Source organism: Pan troglodytes, chromosome 6 (assembly GCF_028858775.2).
Source record: "Pan troglodytes isolate AG18354 chromosome 6, NHGRI_mPanTro3-v2.0_pri, whole genome shotgun sequence".
NCBI lineage: Eukaryota > Metazoa > Chordata > Mammalia > Primates > Hominidae > Pan > Pan troglodytes.
This window is the reverse complement of record NC_072404.2, coordinates 51,443,551-51,458,504: the sequence shown is the minus strand read 5'-3', so window position 1 is coordinate 51,458,504 and position 14,954 is coordinate 51,443,551. Positions and strand designations below refer to the sequence as shown.

The following is a 14,954-nucleotide window of genomic DNA, read 5'->3' as shown; positions in this document are numbered from 1 at the left end:
CAATGGCCAAAGAGCCAGCACCTGGAAACACCCTGAAGAAATCTTCATGGGCCAGATTAACTCAGCCAGACAGCCGGGAAGAGAAGGGCTTCCCAGGGAGTCTGCTAGACTGAGCACCAGCATGCTCGGAAAAGGCAGCCAGGAGGAGCAGGACCTGTCTGCAGGCCCTGGGGCATCTCTACTTGACTGTGCACCACCTGAAAATATCACCAGGGCCAGCTCCTCACTATGGGAGGCAGGTTAGACTCTGAGGCACCAGGATGAACTCGTGTTTTACTTAATTCACAGACGGGTACATATGCAAACGTTTATAGAAATGTGTGTGCACATATATGTTCTAGCTCTGCCTAATGAGAGAAAACTAGAAGCAATGGCTCCCCAGGAGCAACGAGGACACGAGGAGGCCAGGTAATGGTCTTTAATAAAATTCTCCAATAAAAGGAACTGGGGCTCCCTGGAGAAATGACTGATTCTTGGGCTCAGGCAGAGAAAATATTTGCTAATCAAGCAGATGGGCCTGGAGCACCTTGCAGGACCAGAAAGTAAAGCAAGTGTCTCTCTCACACACACACACAAACACACACACACACACACACACACAAATGATGGAGAGGGGGTGTGTCAAAGGACACAGGAGCCAACTGAAAGAGCTCCCAATGGCCAAAGTTGGAACAATTTGAGCAACACAAAGCAGTATTGAATTGTAACCCAAAGTATAAAATAAACATCAGTACTAATATAAATCAATGATTAAATAAAAAATAAATGAAGGATAACAGACGAATAGGCAAAAATTTGGAGCATTCCAAATCATTTATAGCTACTCCGCCTTCAAGAAGGTAAACTCCCCACTCCTTCAGTATGGGCTCAGCACAGTAACTTCCTTCGGAAAAGCACAAAATGGAAAAGGAAAAGTAAAGAGAAAACCTTTACGGAGGAGAAACCTGCCAATACCACCATAGCCAGCTGGTAACTGCCAGCACTGGCCATGATGAGTACTGTTGACAGATGTGCCCTGACACAATGCGGTGAGGGCATGTCCTCTGAGGCCTCCTGCTGAAAACCAACACCCCAGTCTAACCATGAGAAAATCATCAGACACTGGAGGGTCACTGGACTAGCATCCCTCATGCTAGACACCACTCGTGGTCACTAGACTAGCACTCTGGAGGAGCCCTGGGCCCCTCCCCCAACCCAAGACGTCCCATAGTCCTTGGAGAAAGTATCCCAATTTGACATCATCATCCCACATCCCCAGGTACCTGTCCTTCCTCCCCTCCAGAGACAGGTGCCACTGCCCAAGCCAAACCTGCAAGTCCTCTGACGTTCTCTCTCTGTCCTTCTCAAGCCTTCATCAGGCCCTGCCCCTGACAGCCCTATGCCACCAACTTCTCTGTAACCCCACCGCCTGACACAACCCACAATCAGGCTGTAGTCAAAGTCCCCTTGAGGCAGACCCTCTCATCATCCCAGATTCTGGATGGAGCGCCACCTCCCTGGCACACAAGAGACCTGCTGAGCCCTGGACTCACCTCTGACCTGTCTGCCATGCCATGCACATACATGGGAGCACACGCCCCGGCCATGCCACAGCTCTGGGCAGAGCATGCTCTCAGACCCACAACCCTCATTGCAACCTTGGCCCAGAGGGGTTTCCCTCCTTTTACGGAGCAGCCTCCTGATCCCTGGACTGGTCTGGGTGGTCCCTTCTCACCCCAGGATCACTCCTATTGGGTATGAAAACCTCTCTATTAAATTTGCTCCCATTTTCAACATGACATCACCCGGGCTGCCCCAGCACAGTCTCTCAGCCTGGGTGGCATTCAGACTATCCATGGGGACAGGAGAACCACTGCAGGACAGTCCTCCAAACCAGCCTCTCCTGAGCAGAGCAAGAGTGCAGGCACAGGTGGGGGGGCCTGCTGGAGGGAGTGCTTTCTCATATGAACCAACAGCACTTGGGCCACAGGCCAGCAAAGGAGCTGACTCCACACAACTGCTCCCTGCACAGCACTGGGCATGTTCTCATTGGTAAATTCCCAGACTGCGATCAGCCTGCCATCTCCCAGGTGTCTGGATGGTGGAGTGGTCCCTCTGTCCCCCTCCCTGACTGAGCCCCCAGTGGACACCACTCAGTCCCTCCATGGTGCTCACCAGCAGCTGAGTGCTGGTGTGACGTCATTCTCTTTAAACCATGGCTGCTTCTTCAGTGTCTCACACAAGCGGGTTTTTAAATTAATGTAATTGCTTGTTAGCTTCTGGTGTTTGAATTAATAAAAGCGTTTTAGAATTAGCATCATTTGAAACAGGGCCGGCAGAATGCTGATAATTGTTGGAGCCAGTGATGGGTACTCAAGAAATCACTGTGCTGGTCTCTCTACTTTTGTGTATATTTGAATTTTCCATAATAAAAATAAAATAACACAATTTTTTAAAAAATAATTTGACAGGCTCTCCCTGAGCTCCCGTCATCAGGTTTCTAATGCGTGAAGCTATGTTCAACAGACCTGGGAAAGGATTCTCACGGGGACCTGGAGAAGCAGCCGTCTTTGGTGCTTCCTGTGTAACCACTGGCACCTCAGTTCCAAGGGGGTGTTAGGGCCGCATGCAGCCTGTTCCTCCATGGTGCCCCTCTCCAAGCCAGCCCAGCCTCTCCTCCCAGGTCATGCACACTCGCAAGGTCAGCTTAGGAGGGAGAAAGGAAAAAGCATTGGTAGAATCTGACATAAGGACACCAGCAGGAAAGTGAGGAACACAAGGCAGGGAAGTCAGGAAGACAGATGCAAGCCCCCAGGTGGTAGAGCACCCTGGGGACAGCTCCCATCAAAGACAGTCCGCTCCCCACGTGTCTCAAAACATCCCTGCCCAGAAGATCAATGAATGACACGGTGACCATCTGAGCCTCCCAGAGAGGGTAACACCAGAACCTCAGAACAGCGCCACTTCCAGCTTGTCCACCCCCACCCACCCACAGCACCTGTGACACCAGCCAAAAGGAGCCACACCATCAGCTGAGCTCTCAGGCACTGCCCATTTCTGACCCTTGAACAAACTGAAGCCAAGGTGCTTGGCATAAAAGATGTGCCCACCTGGGCCAGGCGTGGTGGCTCACGCTGTAATCCCAGCACTTTGGGAGGCCGAGGTGGGTGGATCACCTGAGGTCAGGAGTTCAAGACCAGCCTGACCAACATGGAGAAACCCTATCTCTACTAAAAATACAAAATTAGCCGGGCATGGTGGTACATGCCTGTAATCCCAACTACTCAGGAGGCTAGGCCAAGGAAGGAGAACCACTTGAACCCAGGAGGCAGAGGATGCAGTGAGATGAGATCGTGCCACTGCACTGCAGCCTGAGTAACAAGAGCGAAACTTCATCTCAAAAAAAAAAAAAAAAAAAAAATGCACCCACCCAACGGGACCCTGCCAGTGACGAGATCCCACCCAGCACCAGGACATGGTCAGTGCTCATGAAACATCTGTGATGTCTGCAAGTACAGAGTTTTAAAAATTAACTATCAGAGATATTTCAAAATCTTTAGGCTAAGCCAATGTTTCCTAAACTGTGTTCCCTCAGTTAATCACTGACACTGCAGGGCACGTAGGGTTTGAGAAAACAGCTGTCACAGAAAACAAGTTCAACGAACAAGTATTTAAGATCCCTTTTTGAGGCCACGGTTGTTTCAGAAAGGCAATGCGTTCTCTTAAGAGGCTATTCCTCTCATAGGGGAATGAAGGCAAAGGCACTCATGATTTCTGGGAGCATTGCCACTAAGCATGGCTCCAGCACAGGCTTGCTGCACTGGCTGGCACATGGTGCACACCGAGGTGACCAACCAGAATGCTCACTGCCACATGCTCCCTGGGGAACAGAATGTTCCAGAGCAGGCTGCCCTGACTCCCGGCACAGGCCTGCAACTGCCTGGCATCTCCTGAACTTTCCACCATCCTCCTAAGCAGACTCGCCCTCATCAGCTGCATGCTTACTACAATAATGCTGCTTCCAGAGACTGGACAGTAGAGCTGAGAAAACCCACAGGCTGGGAGAGAAGCCCTCCTGGAGTGTAACCAGGTGATGCTTCACATGGAAAGCCTAGATGCTGGCCACAGGCTGGGACCTCTAGACCTGGCTCTAGACTGTGTGGTAGGTGGGGGGTACAGGGGGCATAGAATGCAGTATTAAACAGGTTTATCGAGAAAGCACTGAGCCCAGTTGTCAGGGAAGGGCGATAGAAGGACCATGTCCAGGGACAGGAGGTCAAGTGAGTCCTTAGGGCTAGTGGGCAAGAGCCAGCCAGAGAACCACAGTTAAAGACATGCAGCGGGGGGCTCTGTCCCAGGCACGGCCCTGCTGTGAAGGGGCCATCCTCTTTGTCCACAGTGGGTGCCTGACATCTCCACACTCGGACATGTGATGCCTTGGGCCCCACGCCACCTGTTGTGTAAACAACAATTCCCCATCCATCAGAAGCATCAATGCTCCCAGGAAGTGGGGGCCACCAGAGCCAGGGTGTGCCACACGCAGCAGGACAGCAATCAGGCGACCCAGGTCAGTAAGAAAAGGGCACTCAGGGCCTGGCATGGTGGCTCACACCTGTAATCCCAGCACTCTGGGAGGCCAAGGTGAGGTATCACCTAAGCATAGGAATTCAAGACCAGCCTGGGAAACATACTGACACTCCATCTCTACAAAAAATAAAATTAGCCAGGCATGATGGTGCACTCCTGTAGCTCTACCTACTCTGGAAGCTGACACAGGAAGATCACTTGAGCCCAGGAGTTCAAGGCTGCAGTGAACCATGATAATGCCACTGCACTCCAGCCTTGGCTACAGAAAGAGACTTTGTCTCAAAAAACAAACAAACAAACAAAAACAAAAACAGGGCACAGTGGCTCATGCCTGTAATGTCAACACTTTGGGAGGCCAAGGCAGGTGGATCACCTGAGGTCAGGAGTTCGAGACCAGCCTGATGAACATGGAGAAACCCCATCTCTACTAAAAATACAAAATTAGCTGGGCGTGGTGGTGCATGCCTGTAATCCCAGCTACTCAGGAGGCTGAGGCAGGAGAATCGCTTGAACCTGGGATTCGGAGGTTGTGGTGAGCCGAGACAGCGCCACTGCACTCCAGCCTGGGCAACAAGAGCGAAACTCCATCTCAAAAAAAAAGAAGAGGGAAAAGAACACCAGGTGGCCAAGCACCGGGAAGCCAGGCCAGCCAAGCACCATGCATCTGCATTTTCTCAGGCTGAGCCACTTCCCAAAGGCTGAAGAGTCTACTTCAGAGAAGAGTCTACTTGGGAGAAGGAAACAAGGAAACACTGTACTCTGATAAAAGAGCTGCTCTGTATTTTTAGAATCAAAACAAAAAGTTGTGCTCAGATTCAGAATGTGCTACCAGCATGGACTTTCTCCTCTGCAGGGCTCAGAGGCTGTAGTGCAGGGCTCCCAGCACTTCTGGGGACCCCACCACACTGCTGGCAGCATCCTGTCCACCTGCTCCCAGGTTCCTCTAAATGTTACCAGTGCTCTCGCACTTGTATGCACACACAAGCATACACGCATGGAAACACATGCACATGTAAGAACACACATGCATGCACACATGCACATGGGCATGCACCAACACACAAACATGCACATCCACACACGATGTGTACACACAGTCACACACAGTATCCACACGCACATGTGTGCACATAGGCACATGCCCATACAGAGGCCCCACCCAGAGAGCTGTGTTCAGGCTCTACGAAGTCACACCCGAGCTCTGGGAAGCAGACAGCTCTTCTCAGCTCCAGGCTTTCTTCCCAACCCAAACTGAAGGCAGAGCGAACACTAAAGCCTGGAGATCAAAGCAGTTCCTGCCATCCCTTTAATCCAGGGAGATGGGATTGTTCCAGGGACTGTGCTGCCTTCAGCACAAAGCCAGAGCTAGGCTGCTGCGGTGGGCTCCTATTCTCCTTGCCCTGCCCCCAGGGATTCCCCCACACCTCATACATCCTTCCTGGGGCTGGCATCTCTGCACGGCAGAGGGAAACACACATGGGGTAGGAGGACAGATGGGACCCCCTTAGCAAAATACTGCAGAAGACACCCCATGCTCCACTGAGAAAAGAGCCCAGATCAGCCTGAAGAGGGCACAGGGAGCTGAAGGGTTAAAGGGGACAGAGGAGAAACACTGGGAGGGAGAACAGGAAGACTGGGCGGTGGAGGCAGGCCTCCCACCCCACCCCCCACCACCCCCCACCCCCCGCCAGGTGCCTGCCCTGGCCTGCACTAGAGAGGGGCACAGCCGAGTGGCAGACAGCCCCACTCCCTTCCCTAAGGAAGGCTTTAGAGTCCTAGCCCGGTCCCTGCCTCCACAGCTCCCAAGTCCCATGTGGACATGCCTGCCCTCCCACTAGCCCTCACTACACTTCCATGATGCAGGTAAGGCTGGCAGCCTGGCTTCCCTTCACAAGCCAGATTCTGAGATTGCCAAGGTCACGGAGCTGGAGGTGCGGGAACTGGGCTTCAACCCAGGTCTCTGTGGTGGTGCTGCTGAGACACAGGGCACAGGCTGCCCTCCCTCAGAGACCAGGATGGCACATCTACTCAAAAGACCCACATACTAGTAACAGTGAAGTGAGTGTAGGTGAGCATGAACATGTAAGTGTGCATTAGTTTACGAGTGTGCATGTCAGTGCACTTATTGTGAGTGTGCATCAGTGTGCAAATGTGCATTGCTTTGTGAGTGTGTGAATCTATAAGTGGGTGAGCATGCATGTATTTGTGAGTGTACTGTGTGAGTGTGTGAGCTAGTGTGTAGGTACAAAATGAGTGTGAGGGTGCATGTGAATGTGTAAGTGCATGCACGCAAGTGGGTATGGATGTGTGAGTATGCACTGGTTTATGAGTGTGTGTTTCTGTGTGATTATGTGCATGCATGTTTGGGGGGAGAATGAGTGTGAGTGTATGCATCTGGGAGGGTTTTTGTGTGGGTATGTGCATGTGTGTGTGTGTGTGTTTATGCGTGTGTATGAGCATGTGTTTATGCATGAGCATGTGTGTTTGTGTATGTTCATGCAAAGAGGAGGGATGGATATAACTCATATGCTCAAATGGAGAGCAGGAAAGGTCTCTTCCTATTACCTTGCTCAGCCCCTCATGGTAAAGGGAGGAGCCTGTGGTCGTGTGAACTCCCTAAGGGGGTTATGTGGACATGGCTAGGTGGTCAGGCTGCTTCTCCTGCCCAAACCATTGCCCCTGCCACTTCAGCCCCCATGCTGCTTGGGGCTCAAAAACCTGGCTGAAAAGGGGTCAGCCTGGCATGATGGCCATAGGGATGCCAGCCTCCACTGCGGACACATGGCCACCTCCGACTGGGGCTGTTCCACAGGGTGTTTAGTACAGTTGTCAGAGAACACTTGGGCTAAACAGACTATGCCTGCCACCTGCATTCTGGGAGTCTCTCCCAACATTTGATCAAGACCAGCGCCTCGCTGCAGCTATTCAGTTTTACTGAGTCACAGACTAACTAGTAGGTCATCAGCTACATACAGCTATGTATGTAAGTGACGGTAAGGGGTAGGTCCCACTTCACTGAGCCCAGGGCAGTGTGGGGAGGACAGGGAACGCCTCCCAGGCACAATCCATTCATATTAACTGGAGGATGTATCTGTTCTACAAAACCACAGAAGGGAGCTACTGTTCCCTTTGGTGAGGGAGAAACTGAGGCATGGGGATCATCCCAAGCCTAAAGTCACACAGATATACTAGAGCCCCTGAAATGCCAGAAGAGTCACCCACCTCACATGCCCACCAGCTTCCGTCTGAGTCAGGAAATGGTCCAAGGACATTTCTGGGCATCTGCAGGAACCTGTGAACCTAAGGAGTTGATCCCTGGCCCTCTCAACCTCAGAGATGTGACAGGAGAGGGACATCAACCTAAAACCACCGTGAGCCCCAAAAGGGCAGGCAAACAACTCTAAAAGCCAGTGGTGACAGTGGCAAGCAGACATCACTGACTGCAGCCTGCTGAGTGGTCCCCTCAGGTCCTCACACAGCCCCCAGCACACTCCCACCTCCTGGTGGCCACACTCGGCACTGCTCTTGGGAGAAAGGGCAAGTCCACAGTGTGGTTTTGCCCCACTTGGGCCTTTGCGGAACTCGCCCCACTACTCTCGCTCGCTCGCAGCCCTGTGCTTGGTCCAGTGATCCTGGCTGAGCGCCCAGTCCACAGGGAAGCCACCTCAAGTGGTTAGGCCTGGTCTGTCCCCTGTGCACACCTTCAAAGGTCACCTGAATGTCCTGCCCTGTGGGACTACAGTGTGAGTTATTGACCAGGGTCTCCCCAATAGACTGCAGCTTCCCAGAGGAAGGGAGGTCTTATTCTCCCGGTACCCCAGCCCCGTGCTCAAGCCTGGCACCTAAACACCGTGGGGTCATGGGAACCAGAGCAGAGAGGCAGGGAGGCCCCGGCAGCTGCAGACTCCACCCCTGTGCCTGCTCCCAGCTCTTCTCCGGTCCGTGAAGGAGCTGCCACCCGGCCCCTCAGCCCACTGTCCATCAGTGCGACCAGACTCAGCACATGTCTAGGGCTCCTTCCACAGTGCAGCCCCTGCTGGGCACATTGTGGAGGGGCAGAGAAAAGCCCCTGGGCCCACTGGACCACTTCAGAGGTGGAGTGAGTGGGAGCCCCTGGCCCGATGCCCAGGACCATTCTCCCTCTCTTTTGTCTAGACTCATTTCCTGCTCACCCTCATCCCAGCTGCCCTGACAGGGGCAATTCTGGAAGCTTTTTATGTTAAAGTTAACTGCCCTTGAGGAAGGATAAGCCAGGGGGTGAAGGGAAATGGACCAGGGGACCACCCACCCCTATGAGAAAAATAAAAATGGGGGGGAGGGGGGAAGGGGGAAGGGGGGGACAGGGCAGTTTCCAGGGGCATGGACGTCCCCTGCTGTTGCTCCCTAAACACTAAACACAGGCCTGGGGGCAATCTGGAGCTGGAGGAAGCAGCGAGGCTGCCACAGGACTGAAGCCAGAGTCAGAAGCACACTGTGGGGGCCATGCCCAGGACAGCAGCAAAACTGACCTCAGGAAGAGTGTCCAGCCAAGGACAAGGAGACTACCTTCAGGTCGCCAGGCCACCACACAGCAGGAGGCAGGGAAGCCCACTCCCTACCTTCACACAGCCTGACCCCTGTGCCAGGAGGAGCACCCCACCTCTTACCCTCCCTGACCCGGCTCTAACCCTAGCCCTGTCGCTGTAGGCAGTGGCTCCACCAAGGCAGATGGATGCACAGCAGATGGGTACTCCATGGTGACAGGACCAGGCTGCAGGCCACGAGGATAAGGGGGCCAGTGGGAGGGGAAGTGGAGGAGGGGTCCGTGGGGGAGTAGGGGCCAGCCACAGAAGGTGGGGCCCAGCCAGGGGAGGGACCAGCAGCGGGAGGGGCTGGTGGGGGAGGAGGATCCCAGCCGGGGAGGAAGGCCCAGCCAGAGGAGGGGCCAGCAGGGGAGGTAGGGCCAGCAGAGGGAGAGGCTGGGGAAAGGGAGGCAGGGCATGGGGTTAACTGGGAGTTGACAGCATGTTGGGCAGTGGGCACAGGGCACACAAAGGCATACGGGACACAGCCTGAGGGCTGGCAGATTGGTGTCACCAGCGCACACCTAGGCCACGAGCTTTGCTATCAACAACCAGGTCATCCAGGGCCCTTGAGCCCTATGATTCTGCGTGCTGGGGTTAGGTTGTTTCACCTCCAAGCAACCAAGCCATGGTTCTGAACCAGAGCTCAGACATAACTGGGGCTGCACAGGGAAATTTCAGCTGACTCCCATTTCTCCGTGATAATCGTGATTTCTGTTATCCTGCCTACAGCTAAGAACTCGGCAGAACTGAAACGTATTTCATTTACATTGATAAGCAACGAAATTGAAAGCATATAATTTGCACACTGCAATGGATCCCTACTACTTCAGAAAAAAATTAAGTAAAAATACAATATCCTGATTCACACTGGTCAAAAAGTGGGTATTTCGAGGCTGTGCAGAGTAAAGTAGCAAAGGGAGGAAGCTCAGAGCTGGCAGAGACCAGGTCTTCCTCTTGCACACATGTGCTGCACCCTGGTTCTCCCCAGGCAATGCAGGGCACAGGGTGGGAAGCGGACCCCTGTGGGAAGGACTGGGGCCCTGCCCAGGCCCCCCTTTCCCAAGATTCCAAGCTGCTCCCTCTGAGGCTCTCTGAGTCTGTGAGTGGCATCACAAGAGGCCAAGCCCAGACATCCAGTGTCTCCCTTTCTCTGCCTTCCTAATACCCCATGGTCCTTGGCACTCACCCCTACCCCACCCTCATGATCTTCAGCCCACCCTGGCAGGCCTTGCCCCCTACTGACTGTGAGCAGCCAAGGATGTCTTGAATAGGATGCTTTCAGTTCTGACAGGTGCTCGGCTAAATAAAAATGAATTGTATTTCATATGGGTACAATCAGTGACCCAAAAGCAAGTGGCTGGGAGAGGAAAGGAACTCAGTTCTGGCCACTTAGCACATATTTATGGATACCTCCCCCTCAGTGCCGGCTCAGGTAGGAACAAGGCTGTTTCCCCTAAAGACCTCTCTACTCAGGGGCATCAGCATCAAGCACTTCTCCGGGGGAGGAGCTAAGCCCTAGCTACTCAATTCCACCTGTGCTAATAGTCATGCACACTAGCTTTCAGCATTCTCTCCTCTGCCCCCCAGAGTCCTGGGGCAGCTTGGGCTTTACAGGAGAGGAACCAGATGCCCCAAAGCACCCAGGCTGCATTCCCAGAGCCCTGTGCACCAGAACTGGAACAATGAATGCTGCAGGGAACTCTGAGAGCCTTGCTTCAGAGAGGCAAAGGCTCTGGAAAGAAAACAAGAACTTTCTCCATAGCTCAGAGCAGGGATTTGAACCCAGGCCTCAAAAAGCGCAGGCTTTTTCCAGGCCTCCTTAGGGCTATCCTTGATAAGAAGGCATTTGGGTCTCAGAGAAAGGGGTGGGATTCAAGGGAGGGAGCTCCTTTGCCCCATGGAGTTAACCCGACTCTGGAACTCACTGGGCTCAGCACCAGGAGATCACTGTGGAGATCTCAGACTCTGAAGCAGCATCCTGCTATGTATGCAGTGAGGGAAATCCCCTGCAAAGATTCCTTCGTTCATTCACTCCATTTTTCATCCTCTTTGGGACATCCACTCCACGCCCAGCATGGCTACTACCTGCCCAAACCTCAGTATGGAGGACAAGGTGCTGTCAACGAGTGACTGCACTGCACAATGGCACAGGTCTGAATAGAAAGTGGATGGTAAAGCAGTGAAGAGCAGCAGAAACATCAATGCTGTGTAAATGTGTGTGCTGTCTTCTTCACCATCTCAAGCACCAAACTGCAGAGCTCATTATGGACAGATTTCACAGGCTCCTGGAATTCTCTAATTGGAAAACAGAATTCCTGGGAATCATCTGCCCTGCTCCCCCCACTGTAAGTCTCCCTGCATTGATCCCCATGTGTTTGTCAGTATCACTACCACCTGTATAGACACGTGGACTTGAATAGAACATTCTAAAGAGGCCAATATGTGCTTTTCCAATAGGACGTGTTTGCCTTCACTACAACCCTGCAGGGGGCCATTCTGCCCTTTACACAGGTGAGAAACCTGAGGCTCAGTGAGGGAAGGCTTTGGATTGTCCAGGGAGTCACAGCTAGCAGGAAAACCCAGATGTCTGCTCCCTAAGAATCCTTGCTCCCAGGATGGGCTTCCTTCCCCACTACAGTGACAGTCACAGGGGCTCATCTTATCCCAGGGGGAGAGGCAGAGTTCCCTGTGTCCAGAAACTGCTTTATAGACTCTCCCCTCTCTCTTTTTTAATCTTTAATTCTCTAAAAGAAATGACTAGAGGCTATAGAGGAAATGTCTTTATTTTAAAAGAGAAAGACAATAACGCAGCCTTTTATTACACCAGCGACTCCCTGGTGTAATAAGAGAGAATGCAGTGTGGTTGGGATCCCTGGGCCTGCCCAGGGACCAAGCTCAGCCCCTCCCTATTCCCGAGCTGCCCTGGCATCTGGTCAGATTGGGGAGGCCGTCTTGCGGTTGCGGGTCTGGCTGTGGGGGCCAGCATGAGGCCCAGGCTAAACACAGACAGATGGGGGGTGGAGGCAGTAGGAGATACATGGACGCCCCCTGAGAATGGTAAGGCAAGGCCCACGTGCTGCCCACAGGAGGCTGTGGAAGAGCCTCCTTCCCCTCCAGGACACGAAGTCCTCTGGCTCCTTTCCCCTTTCCTCAGCCTTTAGCCATCCTTTTGTGCCTCTGCCCTTCACCTCTACCTCTCTTCCTCTCTTCCTGCGACACCCTCTTTGACAATTCTCCATGTACTCCTGCCTTCTTCCCTCCCGCCCCTGCCCACGGGTTGAGCACATGCTGGTCTCTCTCTGACCCTAAGACACAAGTCCAGTGATGTGTCTATCCCTGTGCCAGGTTGAGCATCTCACGGCTCCTCTGACTGTGTGCTGCCCCTGGCATCACCGTCTAAGGATGCCTCCTTAGATCCTTGGGTGCTGGTCCCCTGGGGCCAGGCTGTGGGACTCCTTACCACCGCCCCCCAGTTATTCTTCCCTAATCTCCCTGGATTCAGCTTCCCCTCCGACCCCTTACCTCTCCCCAATTTGCTCCCACCACTGCTTTCTTTCGTGAGATGGGCTCCCCCACTCCATTTGAGTCATACCATCCCCCTGCTAAACTGCAGCTAGAGGCAGAAACAAAACCCTTCTCAGGGTCTTCCAAATCTCCCCACCCCCCACTCCCCAGCCCCATCCCTGCGGCCCGTTGGAGATGGGCACAAGGGGATGCTCTCAAAGCCCCGCCGTGGGGCAAAGACCTCTGGTCCACGTCCACCTCCGGGCAGTTGGAAGAGCAGGCTCCTCCAGGGCCCAGGAAGAGTCCGCGGGAGGCAGACAGCGTCCCCGTTCTTGCAACCATCTCGCCCGTCCGACTGGGAAGACAGTGACAAAGTTCGGGCGCAGAGAAGGCAGGGTCAGGGCAACCGCCGAGTGGCAGCGGCAGGGACTAGACTGTGTTTGACCTTGGCAAACCCCACTCTTTCTGGGCCGGAGGCAGGTCCACAGTAGGGTGGCCAGCAAGGCTGGAAGAGCCGAAGTCCTTTCCCACCACCCATATACTCCCCTCGGGTCCGCAGGGCTGGGAGGCGAGCCCAGCACGCGCTCTAGGTGCGCAAGGGAAGAGCCCAGCGCTGCGCGCAGAGTCGGCCTTGGAGCTTGCCCTGGGGGTCTGCTCTCCTCGCCCACTTTCAGTCCCTCTGTGGAGATGGGTGCGGCAAAAGACCGGCGGAACCCTCTGGCCGCCGTCTGGCCGCTCATCAGCTCCCTGACCTTGGCCAAACCTTTCTCTCTCCACACCTGTCTCCCCTCTCCACACTTCACGCCAGGGGCGCTTCGTGGATTGTAACTCTGAAGAGAGCCCTGGCCGGAGGGTGCCAGCCCCGACTGCGTCCCCAACTCGCAAGAGTGACCTTGAACACACCCCCACTCGGAGCCTCAGTGTCCCCACCCGCCGCATAGGAAAAAGCGCGCCCGACTCCGGGCAATCCCAGCATCGTCCCAGCAAGTGTGTCCGAGACCAGATGAGGGGTGCGCGGCTGCACTTACCGTCCTCCAGAGACGTGGGCGCTTGGCGGGGACCAAGGTGGCTGTGACCAGCAAGTGCGACGCAGCCACCACGAGCCCAAAGCCGATGGCCAGCAGGCTGCGCACGGGCAGCAAGGCATAGGACACGAAGGTGACCAAAAGGAGCTGCCAAACCCCTTGTTCGGCGGTCGCTGGCCCCCCAGCGGCCCCGGCGGAACCCCGGGCGGGGCCGCCCAGCGCGAAAGGACAGCAGAGCAGCGCGAAGGTGAGGCTGAAGAGCAGCGCCAGCTGGCCGACCTGCTGCAGCTGGGGCACCTGCAGGGACCGGACGTTGGTTACCACGAGCAGCGCCAGGAAGAGGACGCAGTGCACCGGGTGCGAGCCCTTGGCCAGGCCGGGTGCGGGCCCCGGCGCGCCCAGCAGCTCGGCCAGCGCCAGCGCGCCCGCCAGCAGGCTGAGAACGGCCAGCGCCTTCAGCGTGGCCGCCTGCTCCAGCCGCAGCGTGTAGCCGCGGAACAGCGCCTCCAGCTCTGGGCAAGCGAACTCCTCGTTGCACGCCCGGAGCCCGCGCCGGCGGCTTGGCCCGGCCGCCCGCTCGGCGCCCCCGGGCTCGCCCGCGCCGCCTCCGCCGCCGCCTCCGCCGCGCGGCGCCCCCGCCATCTCAGCGCCATGCAGCGGCCGCGGCCGCGGGCGCGCCCCTCGCCGGCCCGGGGCGCCGGGGCGCGGGCGGCGGCGCCGGGGCGGGCGGGCGGCGGGCGGCGAGGCGCCGGGGCGCGGGGCGGGCGGAGTTGGGGCGCCGGCTGCCCCGCGCGCGCGCCCGGAGCGCGTCCCCTCCCGCCCGCCGCGCCTGCGCACTGGAGCCCGCCCGCGCCCCGACCGTGGTCCTCGGCGGCGACCGCGCTGCGACAGCCGAGCCCCGGGAGCCGCGAACCTGGGCGCGCACAGCCCGCGCCCCAACTCCGCGTCCTGCGTTCCCGCCCGCCGGAGGAGCCGCGTGACCTCGAGTACCCTCCTTGTCCCCTCCGAGCCTCAGTTTCCCCACCGTGCACAGTGGAACCCACCCTCTTGGCGTCACCTGGGGAGTCGAAAATACTGAAATCCTGCGAAATTCCCTGTTGCGGGGCAGTTAATCTTGGAAAATATGTGCCTTCCCCCCCTCAATAAAACCAGGCCACTAGATTTGAGAGGGGCCCGCGTCTGACTGCGAACCCAGGGCCCTCGCCCCTACGAGACGGAGAATCGACGTCCAAGAATCCCCGGGATCAGGAGGAAGGTGGAGGCCTGGGGCGTACGTCCCTTCCATGCGCATGAG

General features: G+C 55.7%; 1 protein-coding gene across 5 annotated transcripts in view; it reads right to left on the bottom strand.

The window, feature by feature from the left end:
* The window catches only part of ADCY1 (adenylate cyclase 1), a 142,283-nt gene extending 127,812 nt beyond the window's left edge, over positions 1 to 14,471 (bottom strand). For 4 of the 5 annotated variants that reach the window (XR_001714512.3, XR_001714511.4, XR_001714513.3 and 1 more), the window contains exon 1: positions 13,664 to 14,317. Coding sequence is in view for 2 of the 5 variants with exons in the window: in XM_054687509.2 (XP_054543484.1) it covers positions 13,664 to 14,302 (639 nt within the window). In the remaining 3 variants the exon portion in view is untranslated. Of the gene's footprint in view, positions 1 to 13,663 lie in introns of all 5 variants that reach the window. The other variant, XM_519081.8, reaches the window with a different exon arrangement.
* Between the last annotated feature and the right edge of the window lie 483 nt (positions 14,472 to 14,954).